Below are 13,826 nucleotides of genomic sequence, written 5' to 3'. Positions count from 1 at the left end.
CAACGTCCAATTGCGCTCTCGTATTCAAAACATGTGACGTCGCGCCACTATGCGGAAGCTCCCGGAAGTGAAATTTTGCTGTAGACAGTAGCGAGCCAGTGTGTGTGTCCGACATTCGACAAAGCTACGATCCCCTTTGAAAATGTTCTCCGCAGATGGGGACGAAACCTCGGGTTTTAAAGTGAAACCCCTTCGACCACGGCATAACAGCCGGGAGTATTTTATTAACTGTGACAATTCCGGCCGTGAAACTTTACATTTCATCTTGAAAAGCAAGAATGGGGTGCCGCAAGGTTCGGTCTTGGGTCCTCTGCTGTTCTTAATATATGTTAATGATGATACAAGTATAGCTATCACACCCAACAGACAAGAATTAACTGGTGAAATTGTAAACGATGTTCATTAAGTGGTTCTCTGCAAATGGGCTCTCATTAAACTTTGACAAAGCACAGTATATATGCAGTTCCACACAGTAAATGGAATGACACCATTAATAAATATAGACTTCGATCAGAAATCGGTAGCTAATGTAGAATTATTCAAAATTTCTAGGTGTTTGCATTGATGAGGGGTTGAACTGGAAAAAAACACACTGAAGATCTGCTGAAACGTTTGAGTTCAGCTACTTATGCTGTTAGGGTCATTGTAAATTTTGGTGATATACAACTCAGTAAATTAGCTTACCACGCCTATTTTCATTCTCTGCTTTCGTATGGCATCATATTCTGGGGTAACTTATCATTGAGTAAAAAATTTTTCATTGCACAAAAGCGTGTAATCAGAATAATTGCTGGAGCTCATCCAAGATCATCCTGCAGACACTTATTTAAAGAGCTAGAGATCTTCACTGCAGCCTCATAAAATATATACATATAAATTTCATAAGTGAATATATATATATTCACTTATGAAATTTGCTATTAACAATCCGAATGAATTCAGAAGTAATAGCAGTGTACATGGCTACAACACTAAGAGAAAGGATGATCTTCACTACTCAAGGTTAAATCTAACTTTGGCTCAGAAGGGGGTAAATTATGCTGCCACAAAGGTCTTTCGTCACGTACCTAATAGTATCAAAAGTCTGACAGATAGTCATACAGTATTTAAAAGGAAATTAAAAGAATTTCTTAATGCCAACTCCTTCTAATCATTAGATGAATTTTTGGATATAGTAAGTGGGTAATTTCTCCAACCTCCACAGCAAAAATTAAAAATATTAAGTGTCACGTAATATTTTGTGTAATGTAATATCTTATATAGACACCTATTATTAACCTGACACGTTCCACATCATTACGAAGTGTCGTATTCATGGTCTATGGAACAAGTACTAATCTAATCTAAAAGTTATAAACACTCTGTTTCGCCGTATTTATTTAAAGTTGTGCATACGTAAGTCAGTTAACCTTCTGTGACTGTCATTTAGCACTCGGGTGAAAGACAAGCGTAAGTGTAGTATAAGATACTCTGAAAACCTAAAGCACTTAAATTGGAAATACATACCGTCCATCACATTTGCAAACCACTTCATGTTAATAGAATCACTGTCCTACTGGCATAAAACGCCAGTAAGCAACAATAGTAATTTGTAGACAATTAATAACAATGTACCACAAAAAAAGCTCCAGTACAGCAGCTACAAGCATACAAGATATGCCCCCCGTTTCACTTGAACAAATAATTTTTCTTAAGGGTATAACCTATGCCTAAAATTTCCAATAAAGATTTTGCCTATTAAAGGTTTCGAATAAACCTGCGATTTCAGTCCATAGATTCCGAATTATGTCTCGATTATGATACGCTACTGGCCATTAAAATTGCTACACCAAGAAGAAATGCAGATGATAAACGAGTATTCATTGAACAAATATATTATACTAGAACTGACATGTGATTACATTTTCACGCAATTTGGGTGCATAGATCCTGAGAAAACAGTACCCAGAACAACCACCTCTGGCCGTAATAACGGCCTTGATACGAGTGGGTATTGAGTCAAACAGAGCTTGGATTGCGTGTACAGGTACAGCTGCCCATACAGCTTCTACACGATACCACAGTTCATCAAGAGTAGTGACTGGCGTATTGTGACGAGCCAGTTGCTCGGCCACCATTGACCAGACGTTTTCTGTTGGTGAGAGATCTGGAGAATGTCCTGGCCAGGGCAGCAGCCGAACATTTTCTGTATCCAGAAAGGCCCGTACAGGACCTGCAACATGCGGACGTGCATTATCCTACTAAAATGTAGGGTTTTGCAGGGATCGAATGAAGGGTAAAGCCACGGGTCGTAACACATCTGAAATGTAACGTGCCGTCAATGCGAACAAGAGGTGACCGAGACGTGTAACCAATGGCACCCCATACCATCAAGCCGGGTGATACGCCAGTATGGCGATGACGAATACACGCTTCCAATGTGCGTTCACCGTGATGTCGCCACACACGGATGCGACCATCATGATGCTGTAAACAGAACCTGGACTCATCCGAAAAAATAACGTTTTGCCATTCGTGCACCCAGGTTCGTCGTCGAGTACACCATCACAGGCGCTCCTGTCTGTGATGCAGCATCAAGGGTAACCGCACCCATGGTCTCCGAGCTGATAGTCCATGCTGCTGCAAACGTCGTCGAACTGTTCGTGCAGATGTTTGTTGTCTTGCAAACGTCCCCATCTGTTGACTCACGGATCGAGACGTGGCTGCACGATCCGTTACAACCATTCGGTTAAGATGCCTGTCATCTCGACTGCTAGTGATACGAGGCCGTTGGGATCCAGCACGGCGTTCTGTGTTACCCTCCTGAACCCACCGATTCCATATTCTGCTAACAGTCATTGGATCTCGACCAACGCGAGCAGCAATGTCGCGATAGGCTACAATCCGACCTTTATCAAAGTCGGAAACGTGATGGTACGCATTTCTCCTCCTTATACGAGGCATCACAACAACGTTTCACCAGGCAACGCCGGTCAACTGCTGTTTGTGTATGAGAAATCGGTTGGAAACTTTCCTCATGTCAGCACGTTGTAGGTGTCGCCACCGGCGCCAACCTTGTGTAAATGCTCTGAAAAGCTAATCATTTGCATATCACAGCATCTTCTTCCTGTCGGTTAAATTTCGCGTCTGTAGTACGTCATCTTCGTGGTGTAGCATTTTAACGGCCAGTAGTGTATTTTCATCGTCAGGATGCCACAAACTCATTCTCTGTTTGCCTAAACTTATCAGTTTATCACGCTCCATATTTCGTGAGCGAGAACATCGATCGCTTTGACCGAGGAAAACAAACCGATTTGAATTTCACCGATTGTCGTCCGATGTGTGTACGTTCGAGAGATAAGATCGGCTGTAGTGTGACCGCGCACGTAGTGGCGTACTGATTTGAAACGATCGGCGGTCTCCGGCCGACGTCGGTCGTCGGCGGGATCCACCGATATCGAAGCCACTGTGACCAACCCCGACTCAAAGGAAGGCCTCGGCACTTGTTGGTGACGTCACGTCAGCTAGGCACGGCGAACGCCAGGTCTGTTGCAGGCAGAACCGCCTGGGCGTGCTTATCACTATAAATCTCTTATTTTTGGACAAAATGTTTGGTATTGCTTTGGATTCTGCAGTTTTATTTAGATGAAAGATTTTCTTACTATCGTAAAGCTACAAATGAAGATCATAGTTCTGTATTAATGAATCCTGTCGAAACAAACGTAGATCAATATGAGAAGATGCTTTGCCCCATTGCAAGCTTCGGAAATTTTACATTCAAGTAACTATATTTACTTGATCCATTTTGCTATCGAAACTTACCCCAACCCCCTTACAATTAACTTGTTTCTTTTATTTATGATTTTCGTTTGACATCGTCACTGTAAATGTGAACTAATTTACATGTGTACATGTCCAACTGTTGCTGGTCATTAGATTACAGTCGTTTTCAACGAATGGAATTCTAAACAGGAAACAAAATAGCTTCATACATCGAAAATACTGCTGAGCTTAAACTTTTTTAAACATGCACATTAGAAAAGATAAATATTCCCCTCTTGCAACTGAAAAGAGAAACTTTATAAGATAAAAAAATTTTATTTGGTTAAACAGGTATCTCTCTTTTGCCCCTTCTTCTGTCCCCCACCCCCCTCCCCCAACGTGTAAAATCGCAAGATATTTCATTAACAATCAGTGCTCCTCACCCCATAGTCAACCAAGATACCTAAAGAAGAGCACCAGCCGGCCGGAGTGGCCGTGCGGTTCTGGCCGCTGCAGTCTGGAACCGAGCGATCACTACGGTCGCAGGTTCGAATCCTGCCTCGGGCATGGATGTGTGTGATGTCCTTAGGTTAGTTAGGTTTAATTAGTTCTAAGTTCTAGGCGACTGATGACCTCAGCAGTTAAGTCGCATAGTGCTCAAAGCCATTTGAACCATTTGAAGGGCACCAATATGTTCACAATTTCTTGTAAAAGCAACGTAACTTCCTCAGATTTACAAATAAGGTAAAGAAGCACGAATTCTGTTGCTGCTGGACCATGAAGTTGTTTTTGTATGTCAATCCTTAAAACAGGTGGAAATTTAAGTTCAGGATTACACTGTTTGCTAATAAGTGTAATGAATTGCACAATTAATTGACTGCAGAAATCTCTCAGAACAATGTGAGTTGGTCAACTACCGCCAATAGTTTCACATTTTCCTGTGTCAGAGAGGGAGACATCACCATTATGAGTATGCCTGCAACAGACCAGGCGTTCGGCGTGCCTACCTGACGTGACGTCACGAACAAGCGCCGAGACCTTCCTTTGAGTCGGTGTTGCTGTGACCCAGCCGGATGGCTAGAGGTGCTGCAGACGGAGGCGCGAGCGGGCGCCTGGTTACGTGGCGGTAGGCGGAAGTTTCGAGGAAGCTGAAAGGCGAGTCCGTTGTCCCCTCCCCTCCCCGCCGGCCGCGTGTCCTTGCATGCCCCGGCTGACGCACAGCGCTGCTCGCACCTCGGACTCAGTCGCGATGGAGCTGCGGGCATCGGCAGCTGGCGCTCTGGCCGCGGCCGCGTTGGCTTCCGTGGTGGCCCTGTGGTGGTGTGGGTTCGTAGGTCCGCCCTCGCCCAGGCACGAGCCGCCTTCCTGGGACGCCGACCGGCTGTTCCGTAAGCTAGACGCCGACCGCAATGGACTGCTCGACAGGCTCGAGTTCGGGAATTTTCCAGACGCCATCGCCGAAGTAAGACTTCACTTGTTTATACCCCACCACTAACACGCCGTACTGCGTAGGTCTAGACAGCGGCTGTCAAATAGGGAGGGGGAGCGTGCGCGTACTGACGTTTATTGGTGATTTACACACGTGAAATGGAATATTTTGAAATGTGGAAGGAATTACTGCTTGTAACAGCTGTGACGTTGGGTACACTGTTCCTTTCGAGAAAAATAAGCAGGCGGGTTGTATTCGCATTTAACCCTTATATACTGCAGTACATAAGCATTAGGAATTTTTCACTGCTTATAATATTGCAAAATTTAGACACAAGATAGGAAAAATTCACGCAAATTCTAATCGGCGACATGTTGAGCTCACCGAGGTTATACGTCGAAGTCCGATTCAGTTTTCGGCTCTATCTCAGCAAGCTGTTTCCATGTTTGTTCAGTCGTCTTTATTGTTGACTTACAATACTCATTCCTGGTAAGTGAAGGAAGATAGCCGCTAAGATGATAGAAGTGCTAAATCTGAAACACATTCTTAATTCTAGATGAAACTTCGAAATGTTTGGAACCTTTCCGTTGAAAGTGCCGCATATAAAAAAGTTGCACAAGGCACAGTTCCCATTAGTTGTGCCAATACATAAGCAGCAGCTGGACCAGTAGCTAAATTTTTAAGCTGTACAAGTATGTAAGGACAAAACTCTGTTTAACGTTCTTACGAAAAATCTCTTGACCGATTTACTTAATGTTTTTACACGATAGCCGGCCTGTGTGGCCGAGCGGTTCTAGGCGCTTCAGTCTGGAACCGCGCGACCGCTACGGTCGCTTGTTCGAATCCTGCCTCGGGCATGGATGTGTGTGATGTCCTCGGGTTAGTTAGGTTTAATTGGTTCTAAGGTCTAGCGGACTGATGACCTCAGATGTTAAGCCCCATAGAGCTCAGAGCCATTTGAACCATTTTTACACGATACTCTCAACTACATATAGGGGTTCGTTAAAACCAACTACGCGAAATTAATGGTCATCATCGTCATTTATTGTACATAACAGGCCATAAAGACCCATGACAGAAAGCAAAAGAAATATTACAAACCAGAAGAATACACTATTCAAAGATCAATAACACAATCAGTGACACAGGAAGTAGTATTGTCGTGATCACAGTTGCAGGTATTTCCGGTAGATGTTGCTCTACTTTCTCCTGTCCATTGCATCTTCCAGGGATGCTGTTGGTTCTACCTTCTGCAACGACCTCATCACCCTACCATTCCACCTAGTCCTTGGACGACCTCTTGGACGTCTTCCAGGCAGCTGGGAATTGAACACTCGGTTGGGGATAGATTCTTCAGCTCTTAAGACATGTCCCAACCACTGGAGTCGTCGTCCTCTGATGGTCGTACCAACGTCAGCTTTCCCAAAATGTTGGTATAAGACCTCTTTTTGCTTCCTTTCCCATCTTCCATTTTCTCTGTTGAATGTAGGTCCATAGATCTTTCTGAGCACTTTCCTGTCAAATGCGCAAATGCACTCTTCAAGAATTTGTGAAATCGCTCATGTCTCGCAGCCATATAAGAGAACTGGTTTTACCAGTGCCATGTAAAGTTTGATCTTGCTGTTTTGTGAAACCAAGCGTGACTTGAATGAGTTATTGAGACTAAAGAAGGCACGATTAGCATTAATTATTCTCTGTTGAATCTCTTTCTCAACCTCGCTTTTGTTAGATATAATCGATCCCAGGTACTTAAATTTCTTTACTCGTTCAAAATTGTGTCCATCTGTATTGATAGTGATGGGAAATCCTGTCGACGTGAAATGATCGTATATTTGGTTTTCTCGTCTTTGACAACTAATCCCACTTTGCTTGCCTCTTTCATGAACCTAGTGGTTTCAGGCACTATCTGATTGAGTCTACCATAATCACCACATCATCGGCAAAGGCCAAGATTGTGTCAGTTCCAAACATATCCATCTCCCTGTCATTATCAATTTCATGTCATACCTTTTCCAATGCAATGTTGAGTAGCAAAGGAACTCCTGGTCTCAAACTGTGTTGAACAGTGAAAGGCTCTGACATTTTCTTTCCAAACCATACTTGACAGCTTGTATCTGTATAACATGCTTCATTCACTTTGATGTATTTTCTTGTGATGCCCAACTCCTGCATAATCCTCCATAATACTGTCCGATTAATGCTGTCACAGGCCTGTCAGAAACCTATAAATATGAGGTGTAGTTCTCTATCAAATTCATAGTCCTTTCCCATTAGCTGTGTAGCATAAAGATGTGATCTATGGTTGAGCGTCCGAATCCACATTGTTATGGTCCTATGAACTCTTGTAGAGCAGGTTTCAGGCGAGTAAGTAACAAGGAGATTAAGACTTCATAGCCTATCTCAAGTAGCGAGATTCCTCGATAATTGTCCACTTTTGTGGCACCTCCTTTTTTAAAAATTGGGCATACAATTGCTCTCTTCCATTCAACCGGGATCTCCTCTGATGACCAGATTTTGACAGTACGCTGTCTTACAGTCTCCAATAAAATCCCCTCCATTTATAACTAGTTCTGCACTAATACGACTACCGCCTGGCACTTTATTGTTTTTGAGTGACAGTACAGTTGTTCTTATCTCTTCCTCTGTATTTAATTCCCATTCTTGTTCTATACTTCCTTCTGGAATTTCTGCATTTAGCAATTTTCTAAAATGCTTTACAAACTGATCTGCTTGCTCCATAGGAGGTACCACATTCCCTCCGTCATCTTTTAGGATTAAAGTTTGTTGTTTATAATTGCCTCGAGTTAAACCTGCTGACTTGAAAAAGTAGTGTGGTGTGTTCTTAGATTCCTCAACTGCCATTAATAGTTTCTTCCCTTATTCTCTTTTTCTTCCTGCTAATGAGCCTGTCAGTCATCTCACTTCTGAGTATGTTGTTTGTATATCTTCTGATGGGTGATTTAACCACTATGATCTCTTCTCCATTCTATCTTTAACAGCTGATTGACATTCATCAAACCAGAATTTGTTTTTCGGTTTAGGTTGTTGTCCCAGTTCTTCCTATGCACTCTGGATTAACCTCTTCCTTCAATTGTGTCAATATTCCTTCTACATTATCCGGGGCCTCTTTTGACAAAAGCGAGGCAGTGACTCTATCTTGGTACCACTGTCTTACCCATTAATTTGAAAGTTTGTCTTTATCACGATGAACTATTCCTTCTCTTTTCCTGTGTCGTTTTGTAGAGAGTTTTAGACAAATCTTCAAAACAGCTAAAAAGTGGTCTGAATTCATATCAGCACCACAGTACATTTGTACTTGCTCGATGCAACCACAATGCTTTCCATCCACCAATGCATGATCAATCTGGCTTTTCATCTTACCATTTGGCGATATCCATGTGGCTTTATGTATCTCTTTCTGTGGGAAGTAGGTGCTACTAATTATCATTCTTCTAAGATCAGCTTTTCAGCCCAATTATGGGACGATATTCGTTTTCTTTTCCAATTTGTGCATTGAGATCACCCAGGACTAAACAGATCGAAAGTCATGGTAGTCTGTGAATAATGTCCTCCAAATCAGCATATAAGTTGTTCTTTATCTCATCATCTGTGTCGTCTGATAGTGCACGACAGTTAACAAATTAATGGTGTGCTGTGAAAATGTGTGATTTAGGGTAAATGTACCAAAGAGTGCATAGTCACAAAGAGAGTGCAGCTTGTGTTCCTGACAGTTGACAAAACATATCAGCTGGCCACTGACACAGTTGTATTCAGAGTTATATCAGAAACACCTCGTACAAGCTGAGTGAAGAAATCCTGTTTTTTCCAAAGTGAAAGGGTAAGAATCGCTTTCTAGCTTTCTTTTCTGGTACTCTCTTGCATACGTTATACACAGAATACACGAGCAATAGCCTTTAATTCTTGATTGCGTTTTGAAAGGCTGGCTTGCAGTCTACCATAATGCAGCCACATGTTTTGCCAATGTGACGTGTACTGCCATCAGTTGACATTGTTGTTTCTGTAGGAAGGAGCGCGTATATAATGTCCCAAAAGTGCGTGTGTGTTCACTTTAGGGCACAACTGGAAATTTATACATTAAATACAAAAATTGGCCAGGAAGCTCATATAAACTGAAGAGCTCTCCAATGAGGCCAGACAAATGGAGAAAGCAAACAAAGGTTGCTGCTGCTATTAGTATGAAGGAGTCTGCTATAAGCCACATGGGATTAGCTGAGCGGTCTAAGGCGCTGCAGTCATGGACTGTGTGGCTGGTCCCGGTGGAGGTTCGAGTCCTCCCTCTGGCATGGGTGTGCGTGTTTGTCCTTAGGATAATTTAGGTTAAGTAGTGTGTAAGCTTAGGGACTGATGATCTTAGCAGTTAAGTCCCATAATATTTCACACACATTTGAACATTTTGGAGTCTGCTATAAGGAAAAGGCTGAAAGCTGTGAGTAGAGAGCATAGATTTTGGTGTTGCCAGAAAACTGGCTGCAGTGCATTAAGTTTGGGAGATGGTGGCACCAACAGTGCTCTTCATTTGAAGGGTAATATTGCGTTCATTTGTGGCATTTGCTAAATGCGTACTGTTTGTCATGTTTTGTTACTTAAACGCAGGTGAACGAAAGACTGCGCATTTTCTGTTTCCTGTATTTTTGGAAAGTTCAATGAAAGTATCACCTCTCTGCTGCTGTAGTTGTCTGAACATGTACGTTTTGTGTTAATAAACATAAACCTTAAATGATTTTGTTTTCTTGTTGATAATAATCCAGGTTATTCCTTAACTAGGCACTCGTAGGTATGGTTCCCCTAGTTTTCTTTCTTGCAAGTAGTTTTAATAGACATTTAAACCATTGAGCCAGTTTTATCCCATTATATATTCTTTCTCCTTCTACACAATTTGAAACAAAACTGATGACCTCAGATGGTAAGTCCCGTAGTGCTTAGAGCCAAAAAGGAAAGCTTTATTTATAGTTTATGGGCTTACGGTTACTGAATCTGAATTGTCTGAAACTTTGTAATCTAACCCATTTCCAGTTTAAAACTGTGCAAAATACTGTCATTGAAGCCATGGTACTCACGGATCCAGTAGTAGGAGAGGTCTCTCATTCCCTGAATACCAATGATCCCACCTGATTTAACTATTTATTTAAAACTACTACAGTACCCAATCAAGGTTTCATTGGCTGTAACAAAATTGGCTCAAGATCAACGAGGGGGGGTGAAGAGGAAATAGACAGAATGGGACGGGGGGGGGGGGGGGGGGGAGGCTGAATGTGGTGGACATTGGACATAGAGGGGGCGGAGGCAGAGATTGAGAATCAAGAAGTTTTATTCACCATCGATCCTTTTACAATGGAAATAGGCTTTGCCATTGAAGTATACTATAAGATGTAGTACTACATACATAATAAGGAAATATAAACTATTATCAGTAAGTTATCCTATACATAGCACAGTAATAATAAAACACATTCCAAGAAAATTTGTAAGGGCTATTGTCAATAAGCTATACAATACAGTATGGACTGGATCATTTGCAGGACTGTAAAGACTAAACAGTTCATAATTACACAGGACTTAACTACAAAAGACATAATCACAGCACTTCATGATACAATGAACTACAGGAAAATTTGTCAAATGCTAAGACGCTCCTCACGCATCTCAGAGAACTTTAATGTCATGAAATGGGTAATCTGATAGCCAGCCAAACCACTTAATTTTTTAAAAAAATTTAGATCCATAGACTGACGTAGATTCGTAATTTGTTGATAATTTTGAGTGGGTGCACTTTGAGAATTTCTGGTTCTTGCTAACATGTGCCATTCTATATCTAAATTAGCCTTAACTCTGGTGTTGTGTTCATGAATTTATCTCCTTGCAGCAAATTCTGAAATATTTTTAATAGAGAACACAGATACATAGATGCATAAATTTATAATTGTGAATATTCTGAGCCTGGAATAAAGGAGGACAGCATTCCACACAAATTGTTTCACATATTGTGTATAAGACCCTTATTTGTATTTTTAAAATATTCTTGATGTGAGGGGAGAGTCCCCATACAATCACACCATATGACACATGCAACTGGGATATTCCAAAGTAGGTTACCCCAAAATAAACAAAGTTCACTATATCCCAGAGTTTCAAAGTAGGTTATGACACCAGAGTTTTATTTATTTATTTTTTGTATACTCAACTGGTATGTTGCTCCTAATGGAGCTTGGAGTCAATGTAAATATCTAGAAGTTTTACTGACTTATTTTCTACTTCCTTTGACATTTCCATTAGGAGTCGTTGGGTTTTATTGGGATTATAAGCGAGTTTATTAGCTGGAAACTAGTGGAAAGCACCGAGCGAGGTTATGCAGTGGTCAACACACTGGACTCGCATTCAAGAGGATGATGGTTCAAACCACATCTGGCCATTCTGATTTAGGTTTTCTGCAATTTCCCTAAATTGCTTCAGGTTAATGCTGGGATGGTTCCTTTGAAAGGGCACGGCCAGCTTCCTTCCACTTCCATCCTCACCGGCACCAGAGTACATGGTTTCATGCCTGCTGCTTGGACTGCAGAACTGCAGGCATCATTTGAAACCCGCCAGATGAGCCTAGGGTGAGCTCCTTCCCTTGCGCACCCAATTCCTGAGGCCCCACTAGCAATCTTCGCAGATGACTCATCCCATGCTGTCAGTGGTATGCTACAACAGAGCATAACTGAGCACTGGCAGCCTTTGGGTTTCTTCTCCAAGAAGATCACAGAGAAGCAGTGCTCTTGGCCACCATTTTATATTGAACTGTTAGCAGCCTATGAAGTAGTTAGATACTTTAGATGCAAGGTGCAAGAACATGCCCTCACTGTATATCAGACTCTACATATCAGACTTTATCCAACTCCTCGACATTTTGTGCTGCTACCAGTTTGACAGAATTCACAGGTGAAGAGATGCTTTCCACTCTAGACAGGACATCAGCAGTGTCATTTTGTGAACCACTTATATGCAAGAAAATACCAGATATTTTATTTACAAACCATAGGAAATTACAAACGAGCATTCTGAATGACTATCGACAACTGGCTCGTGATTCATTTGGTTCAGTTTGTGGGGTAATAGGTGAGTTGTGGCCCCCTGAAAATATTCTAAGTTCAGAGTTGGTGTGGCCGCATGGGCCACTCGGCAAGCCGGGGTTTGTCAGCGACCACACGGTGCCGTACATTAGCCGGAGCAAGAGGTGTAGCCCCAGCGCATGGTCCAGGCCAACCACGTGGCTGGGAATTGCATGTTAACGCTGTGTTGTGAAAGGCGCTGTGTGTCGATGAAGGAGATTTGTATGCCGGGAGTGCCAAACATGGGGGACTTTGTGAAAACATAATGGCAGACATTTCACAGTTCATGTAGAAATTAATAATAGCCAGAGGAATCATGATACCTCAAAAAGAAACATGTGAACTACCATTATTTGCACGATGATTCTGATGGTGTAAATAGATTTTCAATATCTTTGTTAGCTTAAAGTTTAGTATCCAACTGTAAATTATACAAGTAACACCCAGCAATGAATTTCTAAAATCTAAATGGTTCAGCCAATTGTGTTGATTGACATGTCTTTAGAAAGCTATTAGTGTAAACCTAAATTAGTATGAATTACATGTATATACCTTGAACAGTACATGAGTTATTGGAGGTCAAAGTGGCCGATTACTACTGATCACGTCAGGCCACAAGTACTCCACAGCTACACGAAAAAATGGTAGCAGCAGGCTTATAAATATATTTATTCATCTATTCCTTTGTTTACATCCAATATATGCTATTCATGATGAAATTGGTCGAATATTTAGTGTGTTTTAGGAAGCACAGAGACATTAGGCTTCTGGCCTGCTCTTATTTCTATTCCTTTGATATATGTTTATTTCATTTGTTTATGGATTTAATAATGTGTGTTAGAGCATGGTTATGGTCCAGCTGTAGGAATATTTATTTAATTTCAAGTTATTTAAATGTAAATCCAGTATTTCGTGTGTGTCTCAGTATGTTTGGGAGTGTGGGTTAGCTTGAAGAAATGGCGGGAGCGCTCTAGCCAATCACAGTGCTTGTTAATGGGGAGACTGGATGGAAGTGGGAGGGAGTGCTGGACAGGACAAGGGGTGCTGGATGGGGAGCAGGACGGTCAGTCGCAGGAAAGACTGGGACAGTGGAGTAGTTTGCGCGTGGTCGTGGGAAATAGAAATATTTCGTAGTGCCGACTTGTGCACTTGTGAGACTTCTGTGGCTTCTGCAGTGAAAGTGTAGTATGCGATTAGAAGTGAATATCTTGTGAGCTATGTTGTTGTTGTTCATAACTAATTATGTGAAGTAGGAATCTATTGTTTCCCTGTTATTCAACATATATTTTATTTAATTCATGGACCATTGACACTAATAAGTGTTTGCAGTAATAAACGGCATTCTTAAAGGTATCGTACTCATCATTTAAAATCATTAAAAATATTACCTGCAGATTTTATTTAATTGCACTCTTTCATTTATAAATTTCTTCATTACATTCAAAAGTCATAATTGCTGAGTGATAGGAACCTTCGACCATTCGATTCATGTGTATATTCGTACTGTATACTGTACACTCAGCAGTATCTGGCTTGTAATGCGGCAT

General features: G+C 41.6%; 1 protein-coding gene across 1 annotated transcript in view; it reads left to right on the top strand.

The window, feature by feature from the left end:
• Positions 1 to 4,990: 4,990 nt before the first annotated feature.
• The window catches only part of LOC124803166 (selenoprotein N-like), a 153,680-nt gene continuing 144,844 nt past the window's right edge, over positions 4,991 to 13,826 (top strand). The window contains exon 1 of the mRNA XM_047264348.1: positions 4,991 to 5,203. Within this exon, the coding sequence (XP_047120304.1) occupies positions 4,991 to 5,203 (213 nt within the window). The remainder of the gene's footprint in view (positions 5,204 to 13,826) is intronic.

This window comes from Schistocerca piceifrons, chromosome 6, assembly GCF_021461385.2.
Source record: "Schistocerca piceifrons isolate TAMUIC-IGC-003096 chromosome 6, iqSchPice1.1, whole genome shotgun sequence".
Classification (NCBI taxonomy): domain Eukaryota; kingdom Metazoa; phylum Arthropoda; class Insecta; order Orthoptera; family Acrididae; genus Schistocerca; species Schistocerca piceifrons.
Note: the sequence above shows the minus strand (reverse complement) of the source record. Positions and strands in the feature narration are given on the sequence as shown.